Source organism: Aphelocoma coerulescens, chromosome 3 (genome assembly GCF_041296385.1).
Source record: "Aphelocoma coerulescens isolate FSJ_1873_10779 chromosome 3, UR_Acoe_1.0, whole genome shotgun sequence".
Lineage (NCBI taxonomy): Eukaryota > Metazoa > Chordata > Aves > Passeriformes > Corvidae > Aphelocoma > Aphelocoma coerulescens.
This window is the reverse complement of record NC_091016.1, coordinates 95,497,772-95,512,492: the sequence shown is the minus strand read 5'-3', so window position 1 is coordinate 95,512,492 and position 14,721 is coordinate 95,497,772. Positions and strand designations below refer to the sequence as shown.

Here is a 14,721-nt window from a genome sequence, read left to right as displayed (position 1 = left end):
ACTGATTGTTAGGCTAATACACAGTTGCATCAGTTAGTTGTAGTGAAGTCCTGAATGGTGAGCTTCAGTTGAAGCATTAGAAACCAAAATTAGAAAGCCACAAATAGATTGGTTTGGATTTGGATTTTGGAGGATGATGAAAATCATGACTGTGATTTGGTGTACACTGTGAGTGAAATATGAAGGGTAAATGTGTACTCGTAGGGGCATTTAGGACCATGCTTCCCCTCTCTAGCTGTGAGTGTTTGTGTTGCCTCCCTTTCACTGGTGTTAGTGTTTGTGGAGCTGTGTGGTAGGTCACATCAGCTCACTGAGGAGCTGAAGCTAACTCTTCAAACAAAAATAAATTATCTGAAAGGGGATGAGATGGTTAGAATGTGTCATCTAAGTGTATTTGTGGGTTTTTGTGTTATGTAAAGGCTTCCATAAAATCAGTCTGGTGACAGTTAAGGATTTCTTAAATGAAAATCATAGCTGGAAATGGTATGGAGCTGAATAAAATGAAAAATGGTTTAGAGATGCGGTAGAGACCCCAAAGACTTGTGTTGGGGTTTTTCTCAATTGTAGGCTTGAAGCCTGCAGTTCCTGCCTTTGATAGTATAAAAGTACTGGCATGTTGTGCCTAGAGTGACCCTTTATGTGCACTTTTGCATAGCTGGTGGCCACAAACAATGTAGAGAGTGTCTGGCAAGCAGTGTGTTTTCAGGGGATCCTGGAGTGGGGAGTTTTACAGACTGCAGGTTCACAAATACCTCCTTCAGCGTCAGAACTGATTCTAGCAGTCCTGTAGATGTGCTCCATGGAAGATCCCTCCAAGATGGCTGTAGTATAGCTGACAATCCTGATTTTTTTATTCATACCAGTTTTCCAGTGTAGTTTACTGCATGTCTTTACAAGTATTTGCCCCAATTCTGCGGAGTATGGAAAAACAAGTGCTGTGTTCAGACTTCTTTTTATTCATGTTTGGCTACTGCTTTGGTCAATGATTTAAAAAACAAAACATAACAAGATAAAGGGTCAAGTAAAACAGTATTAAGCTTTGTAGACTTCCTCGACCTGTTTGTTCCTTCTTCCCATTCTCCATTCATGCCTTTGTCAATATATCTCTGTATGGTGAATGAGATGTGCTGTAACGCATGTGTTGCAAATCACTGTCTTTTGCTTTAGCTTTTACCAGATTCGTGCGTCTATGAAAATTCCTCCAAGAATTCCACACATATTAGAAGCTAGTTTGTTACATGGAACTGGTAAGTGCAAAAACTTTTCAGTAAATCAGGTCATTATCCTACCTTGCTAATTGAGGGATTACAGTTTTTGTCTTACATCGTTATAACTAATATAGAAGTGTTTTTAATTGTCACTAACACAACGCAAATATTTCTTGTTCTTAACAGTGGGACTTAAAAGTTGATTACAGAATTTGTGTTACTGTTTTCATCTGCTGATGGCCTCTGCTGGTGGCAAAGCATGGCTATTCCTTTGTATTAGTGTCTTCTGTTTTTTTCCTTTGATTGCTCAGTCTTCTCCATGGCTAAGATGACCAAGGGCAGATCTAAGTAGATATCTGACAGTAGTGGAGAACTTCAGATACACACTTTTACACAGATTGATACGCCTCTTCTTTTTCTGGAAAGAATACTTTGAAAGGATCCAGTTTTCAGACTTTGTTGTTCTCTAGTGGTAAACCTGAAAATTGATTTAACTTCCTGAACAGAATTATCTATTCCCTTATCTTTTTTTTTTTTTTTTAAACCTGACATTCACTTTTGGTTTTTGTGTCCAGGCAAACTGAATCCAGAGAAACCTGTTGCAGTAAGAAGCAATGCAGAATCCTGAGGCAGGTCCAAAAGGGAGCTTATTTATTGCCAAAATCAGGCCTTTTTAAGCAATTAGGTCTTTATCAACTGCATACTTCTAAAACACAACAATCGTCATTTAACCAACCACCATAAATCACGATATGAACACATCATGATTATATAATTTGTTTTCCACCTCTATTCCAGCTGAGTCATTACCCAGATTCCTTTTCTACTTAGCTGAAGTAACAGAAGTGAACCATGATTTTACAGGGGTAACAAGCCTTCATTTTATAAGGTTTTACCTATCTGCAACAAAACCTGTTAGTGCTCACCTAATTCTGTGTAGGCCATACCTCAGCAGGGTGTAAAAATGTGAAAAGCAAAAAATTAATTAAGTTTTCAAATGTTACATGGAATTACTACAATTTCAAGGAAGAAAAACCTAACACAGTCTGAGAAAATGTGATAAGATGTTACTGAAACCTGGATTTTTGAGGCTATTTGGAAAGTAACTGAGTACAGCAACAGTGTAAATACTGAATTTTGGTCAAGCTTCCTAAATATTTCTTGGATTTTTGTGAGATAAATGAATAGTTCTGATGACCCAATATTACTCCACTTCAAAGGCAAAATTTAATGTAGTTTAAAGAATTTGGGTCTGGTAAACATCCTTTAGTAAAATATACTTTTTGAAAAGCGATACTTAATAATATGATTGATATTGCTGGAAAAAAAGTTCTTCCATTTCATGGTATATTTTCAAATGTTCTTAGGTTATTTTTTCAGAAAGCTGCAGTCTTGTTAGTAAATTGTGACATATATGTTAGCTCTTGTGTCTTGTTACTAGGCATAAAGGGTATAAACATTAAGACTGCAATTTGGTGTGAATTTAGATCAGCAGTTCTGACAAAGGAAAAAAAACAGCCCATGAATCCCCCTGGCCACTCTGTCTTACCTTCTTATTACTCTGCGTGTTGTTGACACAAGTGTCTGATTTGGTCTGGGAACTCAGCTGGGGAATTCATTCAGCTGACAAGCAGCCATTTTACAAAAAACCAAAACCCCTTCAAACCCAGAAACTGGGGTCCTTTTTAAATCAGTTTCTCAGTTTGGTTTTTCAGGTAGTCACTGATAATGTTTCTCCCACAGCAAAGCAGAAGGAAGGGTACAAGCTGGTCAGTGAAAGGGGGTTAGTTTGTCCTTCTTGTGCACATCATAGTGGTTGGTCTTGCCAAAAACCTCTGCTTTCCATTTCCATTTAGCCACTTGCTTGATTTAGCAGAGCTGGATGCTGTAGGCTCACTTGCAGCCCTCCTACTCCAGGAGGAGGAATAGCTGATAGCAATTCCTGAGACTGTTGTTGTGTATAGAAAGTAGCTGCTATTGGGCTCAGCATGGAGTAGCACTGTGTTGACTCACTGTGTGAAAATGTTGTTTGTTGACCACAGAGGAGGCTGGTCAGCATCCCACAACTCCCACTCTTGAGAATGGTGTCCTGTGTTGATAAGGTTTGCTTCTTTCTGTACTTTTCTCTCTCTTCTATCTTTCTCATACTTACCTATTCTAAATCCTATTTGCTTTGTCATGTCATGATTTTCCCACTGCTCTCCATTCATTTTGCCTACCTCTAGCTCTCCCTAGACTCTGCACAGGTCACCCGCAGTTTCCTTACTTTAGCTGTCTTTTCCCCTCTCCCACAGACCATTTGTTTGATCTCTCTCCTCCTTTTATTTCCCCAAGTCAAATACATAGTCTCAGTTTTTCCTCGTCTTCCTGTTTGTTTGCATCTCCTTTCACCCTTTGCCCAGCTCTTCATGCAGTCCTTCATTAATTTAAATAAGTTTTTTTCCATTTCTATTTCCCACATCCTTTAGTAGCTCACTAGAACTGCTTGGGACTCAGCATGAGTGTCATTACAGATATGATAAAGCAATTCACTTGCTTTAGCTCCAGCCTTGCGAAGGACTTTTATTATTCTTGTAATCTGAAGGAAGATGTAGTTGTGCTTTAGAAAATGAAAAGAAAAACATATGTATTTTTAGTCTTTATGAGGTTGTTTCAGATTTGAGGATGTTCTGAATTCCTCCTTCTCTTAAAAATTTATGGCTGGTTTTCAGAGGAAAAAAAAGGGTGAGAAAAAAAACAAAGGCAGGTAGGAAGGAATGAGGTGTCTGTTTTTGTGATGCAAGAGTAAACTATCTTGTAAAATATAAATTTATAAATATATATATAAACCTATATATCTAATAAAAATATGAATCTAGTAAATTTATATGCAAGAGTAAATATGTAATTTATATACAAGAGTAAAAAAAAATCCCAGTATTTTTTCTCCTCTGTTGTGGAAGTGGCCTTTTGTGTGAATAGAAGCTTAGAAATAGTCCTGGCCAGTCAGTGCATTGTTGATTTAGAAAACAGTAGTTCTGCCTTGATGGCCTCACATTTGTGAGACCTTGCTCTCCATGTGGAAGTGGCTCAGCCTGTTCCTGACTCAGCTTTTCCTCTGCAGCTCCTCTCTCTCTCCTGGGGGTACAGGTTTGTGTTACACTGAAGTCAGCAGAGGTGAGGGCTGTAACTCAGGGTTGGACACTGCAGAGGAAGTGGGACCTCAGCCATTTGTCTCCATTACTTCTTTTGTTTCAGACAGGAGTGGGAGATCCCTTTTGCTGATGCTTTGCAGTTATATCAGATTATGTGCCAAGTGAAACCATACCTGCTCTGCCCTTCAGCTGTAACAGATGACACAGATGGATATAAGCTGAAAGTGGCATTATACATAGGGGAATTACACTGTAATGATTCAGCCTCTGTAAGCATTTTGTCTAGGACACCTAAACTGATGATATGTATGAAAACACTTCAGCAAAACCCAGTAGTTGTACGTTTCTGAAAAGAAGTTGAATTCAGATGTTACTAAGAGTGGGAATGTTTGCCAAGGGCAGTAATACTCTGTCAGAGGCCCCAAAGCTGTAGACTGCAAACTGCAGTTGGTTTTTTTTCCTCTTGTGGATTCCTTTGAAGTAATTTATTAAGAAGAATCAAAAGGATTTTTAAAAAATCTTTTGCACCCTCATTTATGCAATTTCTAAGACTTTGTGTTCTGGAAGACATAGATGTTATTGAGCCATTTTTTAAAAGTTTTAAGAAAGTGTCAGTATTTCTGTTACTTCTGTTCTTCCAAGTTCCGACTTCTTTGATGTTTTTTTCAGAGGATATTACCCATCATGATACTTCCTGTGTGAGAATCCTTTGCTATTATGATAAATATTTCCTCAATAACTGTTTTAAATCATTCCCTTCCTCATTTCTTCTGCAAGTCTTCTAACTCTTCTTTTTTTTCAGCAAAAGATTCCCCAACCATTTATCACACTTTTCTGAACTCTTTTTGATGATTAGCCTTTGGTTTGAAAGCAGAGATGTCATATTGCGTGCGCAATGACAGGTTCAGGTGATAAGCTCGGAATGAATCTCTCCTGAGTAGGATGCAAAGATCTCGAAGTAAAGAACAAATGACCTCTGTTCTTGATTAACTCGGTGCAGTGGTAGATGTCATTTAACCTCTTTGCCTCATCTGTAGGTAGTTAAGTTTTCAGTGTAGTTAAACACTGCAAATTAACATGAATGCGAGATTAAACAATACAGAATTCAGGATTTTTGTTACAATTTTTGATGCCTAGAATGTCTTCAGTTTGTAACAAAGCAAAAATTCTTCAGAACTTATATTAACAGCAAATGATATTAAAAATAATGACTGTTTCTTTGAAACAAAATGTACTCCATCAAACTTCACCAGTTTATGACTGAAAAGAAAACCACTTACATTACTGATGTTGTTGCAGTTAAATGGTAATCATGAAACTGATGGAAATGATAGTTCCACTTATTAGCTGCTCTGAGTTTTCCAGTTATATTAATACTTGTTTCTCTCTTCAGGTTCAACAGATCTTGCCTTTCCTGCTTCAGTCCATGACAATATAGTTTGCAGTAAAACATTTCAGATTCTTTACAAAAATGAGGAAGTTTCTGTGGATGATGTGATGATTTTCAAAATAAAAATGCTGTTAGATGAGAGGAAGGTAATCTACCATTCAAATTTACTATATTCAGATAATTTAGGCTTTGTTGTGTACAATTTGAATTAGTACAGATAAGAGACCTGAAAGATTTCATGCTTCTACAATTTCTTTGTAGATTGAGGAGTCGCTTAATGAAATGAATTTTCTGCTAACATTAGATTTACACTTCACGGATACAGACTACTCGTAAGTTTAAATATAGAAGATTTTACTAAAGCAAGAATATATGTCAACTTTTAAAACTGTTTAATTCTGTATTATTTATAGGTGTAGTGTGTTCATATTAGCATAGATGATGGTAAAAATGAAATCCAACACTGAAGTCTCTTAAGATTTCAGAACTGGTTTGTCTCATTCTAATTTTTTTTTTTCCCTGGGGGAGATGCCATTGCATTCCAAAGTATAGACCCATGTTAAATTGCTATTTGTGTCAGTTATTAATAACTCGCACTTCAATTATGATTGTTCTAATTATATGTTGTTTTGTTATTTTCTTTTTAGACCAGATGACCTGAGCACACTACAGCCAATTAGTAGCCGAACTTTAAAGTTGCACTTTAACTTACACCAGGGCCTTCATCATTACGTCAATGTTATGTTTGATTACTTCCACCTTTCCGTCATATCGGTTATAGTCCATGCTTCTTTGGTTGCTCTGCATCAGCCATTGATAAGGTAATCTCTTGCTAATAAAATGCCAATAAATTATTGGATGTCCAAATGGAAATGTTACAAAAACAGAGTAATAAGGAAGGAGTTAAATCTATGGACAGCATTGATTTCTGTGATGATTTTGGAATTCAGGGCCCAGAGGGATGAGAAACATTTTGCTTTTAAAGTTATCTGAAACAAATTTTGAGGGGTTTTTAAATTAGAAATAAGAGTGTGTAGTGTAGAAGAGAGAGAATGCCCAAGGCCAGGGAAGTGGAGGAATGTATGAATATTTCTATTTATATGTATATATTTATGAATTTTTCTAATAAGGAAGATCTGCTTCTCACTCTACACAGTGACTGAAATAGCTGCTGTTAATACAAATGGGGTGCCTTGTGTTAACTATCTGCAGTTTTCAGTTACTACAGGAATGGCAGTGATGTCTGCAAATGATACATTTACCATTTTATTCATGTAAATGGAACTGGAGAATTTACTTTTCTTTTTAAAAAAGATTTTGGCTAGTTTTTGCAGAAGCTTTTTTATTTCATCTACTGTGTCACCCTTTGCAATCTCTGCTTTGCATCTCTCTGTGTGAAAAAGGGCTGTACAGTCAGTTACACATATGAAGTATTCTTTACACACCTTTTTTTAGCAGACCTATCTTTTCCTTCTTTCATGGTCTTCAAATACTGCATGCTACTGTCCCCAAGTTTCCTCATATTCAAGTCCAGTCTGTGCCATAAATGCCCAGACCTTTAGCTTCAGGTATTCCCGCTCCTTGTGCCTGTCCTTCACATTGTGGAAAGCACTGTCTCTGTGTATGTTCTGTGCTGTAGGGCTGCACTGGTTTGGAGGATTCAACTGTTTTTCGTGGGGTTTTTGTCCTTTTTTTCCCCCCTGCAAATTGGTTTAAATTATTTTGGTGATGTATTTTAGGCATAGTTATATAGGAAATGAACTAACACATCTGAACAGATGGCACAGCCTTATTTGGGAGAGAAACAAGTACGGAGAAGGTGGGAATTATTGTTGTTGAAGACGTAGTCTGATAAATGCACTTTTTAATGCACTTAAAGTAGCATCATGTATATAAAATGTACATGGTCACGCTGTCTTGCAAGTGAAATTCAGGCATTTAGCCTATATTGATCACTTTGTTGTCAGAAAATGAAAAATAGGTTTTGATACTAATTTTTAGTCAGAAACTTATTTGTCCCTACTAACCTAATCTTTTAAAAAGTTGCAGTAAATCTGAGGGGTTTTCTGTGTACTTTTCCTCAGTTTCTGGCTTTTCAAGTGATGATACAATAATGCTATTTTATTTTAAACTTTAACTTGATATAGCGTGTGTAAGGAGAGACTGAAACAGAACAGCAACTTCTATGCTGCTTTTGTTATCTTGAGAGTAGGATGTTGCTGGTGTCCACAAAATTATTTTAAGTATTCAAGTTGTCCTTCAAATCAGCTTATGATGAGGAGAGGAAGAAACTTCAAAATTTACAGTGTTTTATTTCAGCTGAGCTCCCCCATGTAGCAAATACTTGATAGTTGCTGTATCCATATCTGGCTCGATTTTCTGGAGCACCTCTTTCTGAAAAACCTGAGAATTGCAGATGTCACTCCTCTTTGTCCTTGGGGCTTTCATGGGTGACAGTTTGGTCTTCTGTTAGGATCATGCTCACGTTATTGGCACCTCTTCCTTTCCTGGGGGTGGTGACTTTTTGAGTGTTTTCTTCTTCTGAGTAGTATTCAGGTTCACCGTCTCTTGGGAACAACCAGAGCTAACACTTCCCTTGGAAGAGATGAGATAATTCCACTTGGATACAGCCCTGAAGTCCTGTGTAATCTACACTTTTTTATTAACCTGCAATTGCTTGTTTCTGTCTGTTATCTAATAGTCTCCACTCTCTGCATTCATTCATTTTTCGTAGTTGTTATCACACGGCTACTGTTGCAGGATGCTCTGTTCTTCCAGGAGTTCAGGATAGGATTTCCTCCTTAGTAGGCAGAGGTCAGAAATGTCAATTTGTGTGACAGCTTTCAACTTCTTGCTACTACTTCACTTTTAAAAGTCCTCACGGCAAAATTCGCAAAAAATGAACACTTCATACCTGTTATAGTTAAAAAAATTATCTTTCCGGCTTAAATTTTCAGGAATATTGTTTCAATTATTTGCAGTTTGCATTGGAAGTAATGAAGAACAGTATGTTCTGATGATCAGTTCATTTGTGCTTTTTGCAGTTTTCCTCGCCCAGTGAAGAATATGTGGTTGAACAGGAATGCACCAGCACAAAACAGGGACTCTGTGATTCCTTCTCTTGAAAGTGTGGTCTTTGGCAATAACTACACAAAGCAGTTATCAGCAGACGTAAGAACATGTATCAGTTTAAGATTTTATTTGTATTCTGTTGGGAGGTGTGAATTTTTTCTGCAGGAATATTATTTGATAAACAATGAACTTCGTTAGAGTTGCTTTGGGGTGTCATATGATAGAGGAAATGAGAAAAATTGTTCCAAAAGGCTATGTTACATGCTTCAGGAGTGTAAATATGGTAAGCTTACAATATTAAGTGTTTAACTTTCTTTTTTAATGCCTTTTAATCCATTGAAAATCACAAAAATGTGGATCAAGTTTGTGAAAAGAGGCAATTGCTTATCGTTTTGGTCATTCTGCTAACACTTCATTTATTATACAAAATTAATATGTGCCTTTTTTTCTTTATTTTAGGGTTGCAGTTTTGTTGTTTCAGAGTCTTTCCTCAGCCATGCTTATAATTTCCACTACACACTTTGTGCCACTTTGCTGCTTGCTTTCAAAGGGTTACATAGCTATTTCATTACAATAACCAAGGAGCTGCCCTTCTGTCACCGAATTGAACTGGGTATGTTCACTTCCCTAAAATGTATCACTTTCTTGTGAATGTTTATTAAGAGTACACCTCTTCTAGACTAAACTGTCATTGACTGCGTATCTTTTATATCTAAAATATTTTTGCTTAAACTGATTTGAAATTTAGTAACTGAAGAAAAAATAAAAAAGAAACAAGTACTGTCACATCTCCAGTAAAATAAGGAGGTAACAGCCTAAATCTATGGAAATACATTTTTTCTTCTTGGTCTTGATTTGTGCTCTTATTTCAAATTACTGTGTTTACTGGTGAGAAAGTTAGAGAGCCTCTTAATCCAAGTAGCACACTGCACTTCTTTCTTTGTTATAAGGAAACACTGCATATTTGTACAAAAATCTAAATTCTGTAAGCTTTGAGAAGAATATTTCACTGGAAACTTGTATGAAAAAAGACCTACAAGAAAAAATTGCTGCTGGCTTAGTTTGTAGTTTAACTTTTTAAACAGACTTAGTTGCCATGAAGACTTCTAGCTAACCAAATGTGATAAAAGTAACTGCAGAAGTATTACATGTAATGTATGGAAATGTACATGTACATTCATTTTCTATAGCATGAAGATATATTAGAGAGCCTAGCCTTGATTTGTGTACTAGAAGAGCGGTGGAAGTAAAAAAGGAAAATACATTGGCATTGTAAACAATGATTTAGACTTTCCTCAGCAAGCATATACTCTTTTTAGTCATGTTCTATTTAAAAAGGATTTTTTGGCATTTATATGGATTGTAGACAATACTTACTGATTTTTTATTTAGTTTTATCAGTGTCAAAACTAATCACAGTGAAACAGTATGGTTGGTAATTGAGATATGAAAGATATTTTAAAAATGTGATGTGATCAGTTAGTGATTCAAAGAAAGAATGTTTCATTTCTGTATTACAAAATACAAAGCTATTTTGGGGGGGGGGGGGGGAATTTCAGGGAGTGTATTACAAATCTGTCCATAGAAAAATACTAGAAACTGAGGTGTTTTCTTTATAGAAGCAAAAATAGTGCTACACTTACTGCTACATTTTTCTGTCAGTCATCTTAATCTTGATATGGAGGGAAGCACCTTATTAAAGGAGTGACTCAACTCTTTTAAGGTCTTTTTCCCAAATCATAGAATCAGAGGGTCATTTAGGTTGGAAAAGACCTCTAAAAATCATGGAGTCCAACCACTAACCCAGCACCACCATGTTCACCACTAAACCACATCTCCAGTGCCCCATCCACATGCCTTTAAAATGCTTCCAGGGATGGTGACTCCACCACTTCCCTGGGCAGCCTGTTCCAATGCCTGACTACCCTTTCAGTGAAGAAATTTTTCCTAAGATGCTATCTAAACCTCCTCTAGTACAACCTGAGACCATTTCCTCTTGCTGTGTCACTTGTTGCCTGGGAGAAGAGGCTGACCTGCACCTGGCTACACCCTCCTTTCAGGCAGTTCTAGAAGAGCAGTAAGATCTTCCCTGAGCCTCCTTTTCTGCAGGCTGAGGAGCCCCAGATCCCTCAGCCGCTCCTCACAGGACCTGTGCTCCAGACCCCTTCACCAACCTTGTTGCCCTTCTCTGGATTTGCTTTACCAGCCTAATGTATTTTGATGGCACTATTGTTGTTCTAAGGATAGGCTTAGACTTAATCTTGATACTTAAATGTTTCAGATATGATCTTCAGTTCCCCTGAAACATTCCTTCAAAATACATATGTAATAGAAAAAAGCTGCCATTGAGTTGCCTTCTGGCAGTGCAATGTTGGGTTGTACCTTTCAGCTACAGTGAAGCCACCAAAACCACTCACAAGCTTCAGTGGAACTTGAATCAGACCTTTTCTCATCTCTACGGGCAATTTAACTTACCTTTAAGAATGTAGTTTTGAACAGAAGTGATCAAAATAAATACCTGACAAGAAAATTAAAACTTAGATTTAACACTCATTGTACATATTCTACTGTTTCCTGTGGGTTTAATTTTTTATTTTTATTTTTTAAGTCTCTGCTAGAATTACTTGTTTTTTCATATTTATAAATATCTTTTTCATTTATTTCAGTTATTTTGTATATACATGGGTTGGGACAATTGATACAATAAAAAGTACTAATAATGTAAGCATTAATTATTACTCACATTTTGCTCATGAAAAATAATACCTGGCATTAGCACTAATTTTTCTAAAATCCATCAACAGTTAACAAAAAAAAGCTATGTTTCTGTAATGTCCATAAAGAAATTGAGGCTCACTGGACTTCACAAAGTACACAATTGTAATTTGCACCTTTTTTTTTTTTGTAATTTTTAAAGTAAATGAACGATTTTATAGTGGATATTTTATCTGTGAAGTTTAAATGGGTATTGCAGAAGCGAACATGCAGTCCTGTTTAAACTTCAGAATCATCACTTTTTTGTTTAAGATAAAATTATTCTCTCTCTAATTTTGTTTCTTCTGTTTGCTTTGCTATTGCTCTGTCATATAATTTTAACACAAGACACTGAATTTGCAGAAGCATGTGCAGACAACTATTGGACTCGATAACTCTAATTGAGCATTTAAATATTACTGATTTCAGGAAATAAAAAATGCTACCTTGATGTGTATCACAAGTGATACTTAATCTAGAAACTACACTAAAATATGTTTTCATGTACTGATCTAACTGCACTAATTGCTAGGCTAGCAATAAGCTCTTTTACTAACTTTAAGGCAAATAATAAATCACAGGTGAAAAAAGGAGTGTAGTAACTAGTCGTGTGTACAATCCCTGTAACTAGCCAAGGCCAGCATGCAGGTCCTTTATGAACGCCTTCTCAGAAGAAAATATCCACGAACCCAGAGATCCGACTACCTAGGTATGTTTCCAAAGCAGGTGATATAATCCCTCAGATTTTTATTGATACTATAAAATATTATATTCTTATTAATAATATAAAATGTTACATCATTTATAGAAAGAAACAGTTTCAATATTCAGCCATAGTGAACATGTTGAACTCTGAAGTCTGCAGAATTGAGCTACTTACTTTTAGACTGAGTATAGATGATAAAATGAGACATCATCGTTGATTTTTTGTTTAGTGTTGTTCTACTTTACTATACAAAAATGATTGAAAGTTCAGTCAGTCATCAACATTTAAAAATAGCTCAAAATTATAGCTTCATTTAATGCAGCACAGATGCTTTTATGTTTTTAGATAATTAAAGATAATTAATACCTTTTCTGCCTGAGAAATCTTTCAGATTCCTTCTGATATCTCAAGCCTTAATTCTTCCAAACACTACAAAAGGCATTATCAGTGCTTGGGGTGCATTTGTCCATATCTACATGGGCCAGTCCCCTCTGGAGAGTGTCAGTGTGGGCCTGATGCTGGACAAAAGATTACAGTGCCATTCAAGCACAAGGAAATTTCTGTTGGGAAAAGGATATAATGGCAGTTCAGTCTCATAGTAGGTCACCAGCTTAATCATCTGTAAGTGTGTTTTGGTTTTATTGTAAAAAGGAAACAAAACTGATTTTTAGCAGAGCCAGCAAAATTGCATCATATGTTTGCTGGGCTAACATTGCTGCTGTAGAATGTAAGTGCCTAATTTCCTTTTTTGTTGTTAGCTCTATTCTGTCTTCTCTTTTTTAATAAAGCATTGGGATATTAATATAGTTTGGGGTTTTCCATAATTATTTTAGATTTCAGAGTTTTAGGTCTTGTTCAACAAGCTTATTCTCAATTGAAGTGTGGCAAACAAATAATTAGTATGGTGTCATAAGTAAACCATTTAATTTTTTCACTAATGAAAATATTTGTGTGGCCACACCAAAACTAGTATTATATCTTAAACTATTTTCACACATTTTCAGTACTATTTAGCAAAAGGTATATGTAGTTGCTTTAAACAACTTTTGTAAACTTTTTTCTGAGAACATCATACATTTCTGCAATATGCTTTTTTCCTCAGAACATTAAGTTGTGTGAGTTAATTCGTGTGGCATTAAGTTCAGACCTAAGTATGATGAATGCTATTAGTTGAAAATCAGTATATACTTACCAAGTATAGGTGGCGTAATTCAAAGAGAAGTTGAGTATACACATTGTTGCTGTTCTGTAAACCTTTGTTCATTATGCATACCCTGAAGTTACTACTGGGGCTTTCAGGGCATATTTTGTTGCTATATGTTTTCCAGAAATATTGAACTTTTTTGTCCTTAACACTGTGTTTCAAAAATGTAATGTAAATACTTGTTACAGGCAGTTTTAGGGTTTATGAATTGTTCTCTTATTACTTGTACTTCAGATGCAGAAGGAAATCAAACATAATACCAAATTATTATTTGATTTATTAAATCCCCCAAAGTAAACAGGGTTGTTTAACATGGAAAAACATCTACATGAAGAAATAAATCTGTTTTCTTCATAAACAAGTCATTCAAGGTTCAGATCCAGTTTAAGCTGCCATACTGTGTTAGATTGATTTGCTCTTAACATTGAGCTACTACTGAGAGAAAGATTGCTTAAAGAACAGTTTCATTGACTAAAAATAATTCCTCATACAACTAAAGACTGGTATTTATATTCATGTAGCTTGTAAATAATATACCTTTAGAAAAATGATTAGAATAAGGTTTCTCTAGAAAATCTGGTAGAAGAGGAATTGTATTACCTTGATTTTAAATGATGACAATGCTGCTGAACAGCAGCAGTATCAATGGATAATCTGAAAACTATATCATCTAAACTACAGTATCTTCAAATTTAATTTTGAATGGAAAATTGTTGTCCTTGACAAGGTATCATGATAAGCAATCATGATAATTGCAAATTTTTTTCTAAATTATATTCTGTCCTCAATCTCAGAAATTGCTATGAAATTATTTTAATGGAAGTTTATAGTTTACTTAACTGTGGCACTTAATATGGCTTCAAGTTTTATCTGATTAATTCTTTTTTATGTCTTAAAATTGTTCTGTGAGATAATTTGTTTCACTCTGCAACTTGGAAAGTAAATACTCATGGATATGTCCTCTCATCTTTCCAGAAAACATAGATGTAGAAATGCGTCTTACAGAATTGTGTGAAGAAGTCAAGGTACAGGACTTTTTTTCATGTATTAATTAAGTGAAATAACTATAAAAGTAGAATGTGCTGATTTTATATGCTACTTGGGAATAAACTGTTTGTTTCAGGGATGACAGCATGTATGTTTTCTGCCAGCACACATTTCAACTCTTCCTCCAAGGAGAAATTGCTCAACTGACGCCAAAAATTTAACTCTTGATCTGGCAGCTTGGTGTGTCAGTAGTAGCCACGTAACTA

General features: G+C 35.7%; 1 protein-coding gene across 4 annotated transcripts in view; it reads left to right on the top strand.

Annotated features, from left to right (window-relative positions):
• Window positions 1-14,721, top strand: part of FAM135A (family with sequence similarity 135 member A) — an 81,209-nt gene that overhangs the window by 38,159 nt on the left and 28,329 nt on the right. For 2 of the 4 annotated variants that reach the window (XM_069011345.1, XM_069011347.1), the window contains 8 exons: window positions 1,168-1,247; window positions 5,736-5,878; window positions 5,994-6,064; window positions 6,380-6,553; window positions 8,777-8,903; window positions 9,264-9,417; window positions 12,190-12,267; window positions 14,444-14,493. In XM_069011345.1, coding sequence (XP_068867446.1) covers window positions 1,168-1,247; window positions 5,736-5,878; window positions 5,994-6,064; window positions 6,380-6,553; window positions 8,777-8,903; window positions 9,264-9,417; window positions 12,190-12,267; window positions 14,444-14,493 — 877 coding nt within the window. The remainder of the gene's footprint in view (window positions 1-1,167; window positions 1,248-5,735; window positions 5,879-5,993; window positions 6,065-6,379; window positions 6,554-8,776; window positions 8,904-9,263; window positions 9,418-12,189; window positions 12,268-14,443; window positions 14,494-14,721) is intronic. The other 2 variants (XM_069011346.1, XM_069011348.1) reach the window with 2 other exon arrangements.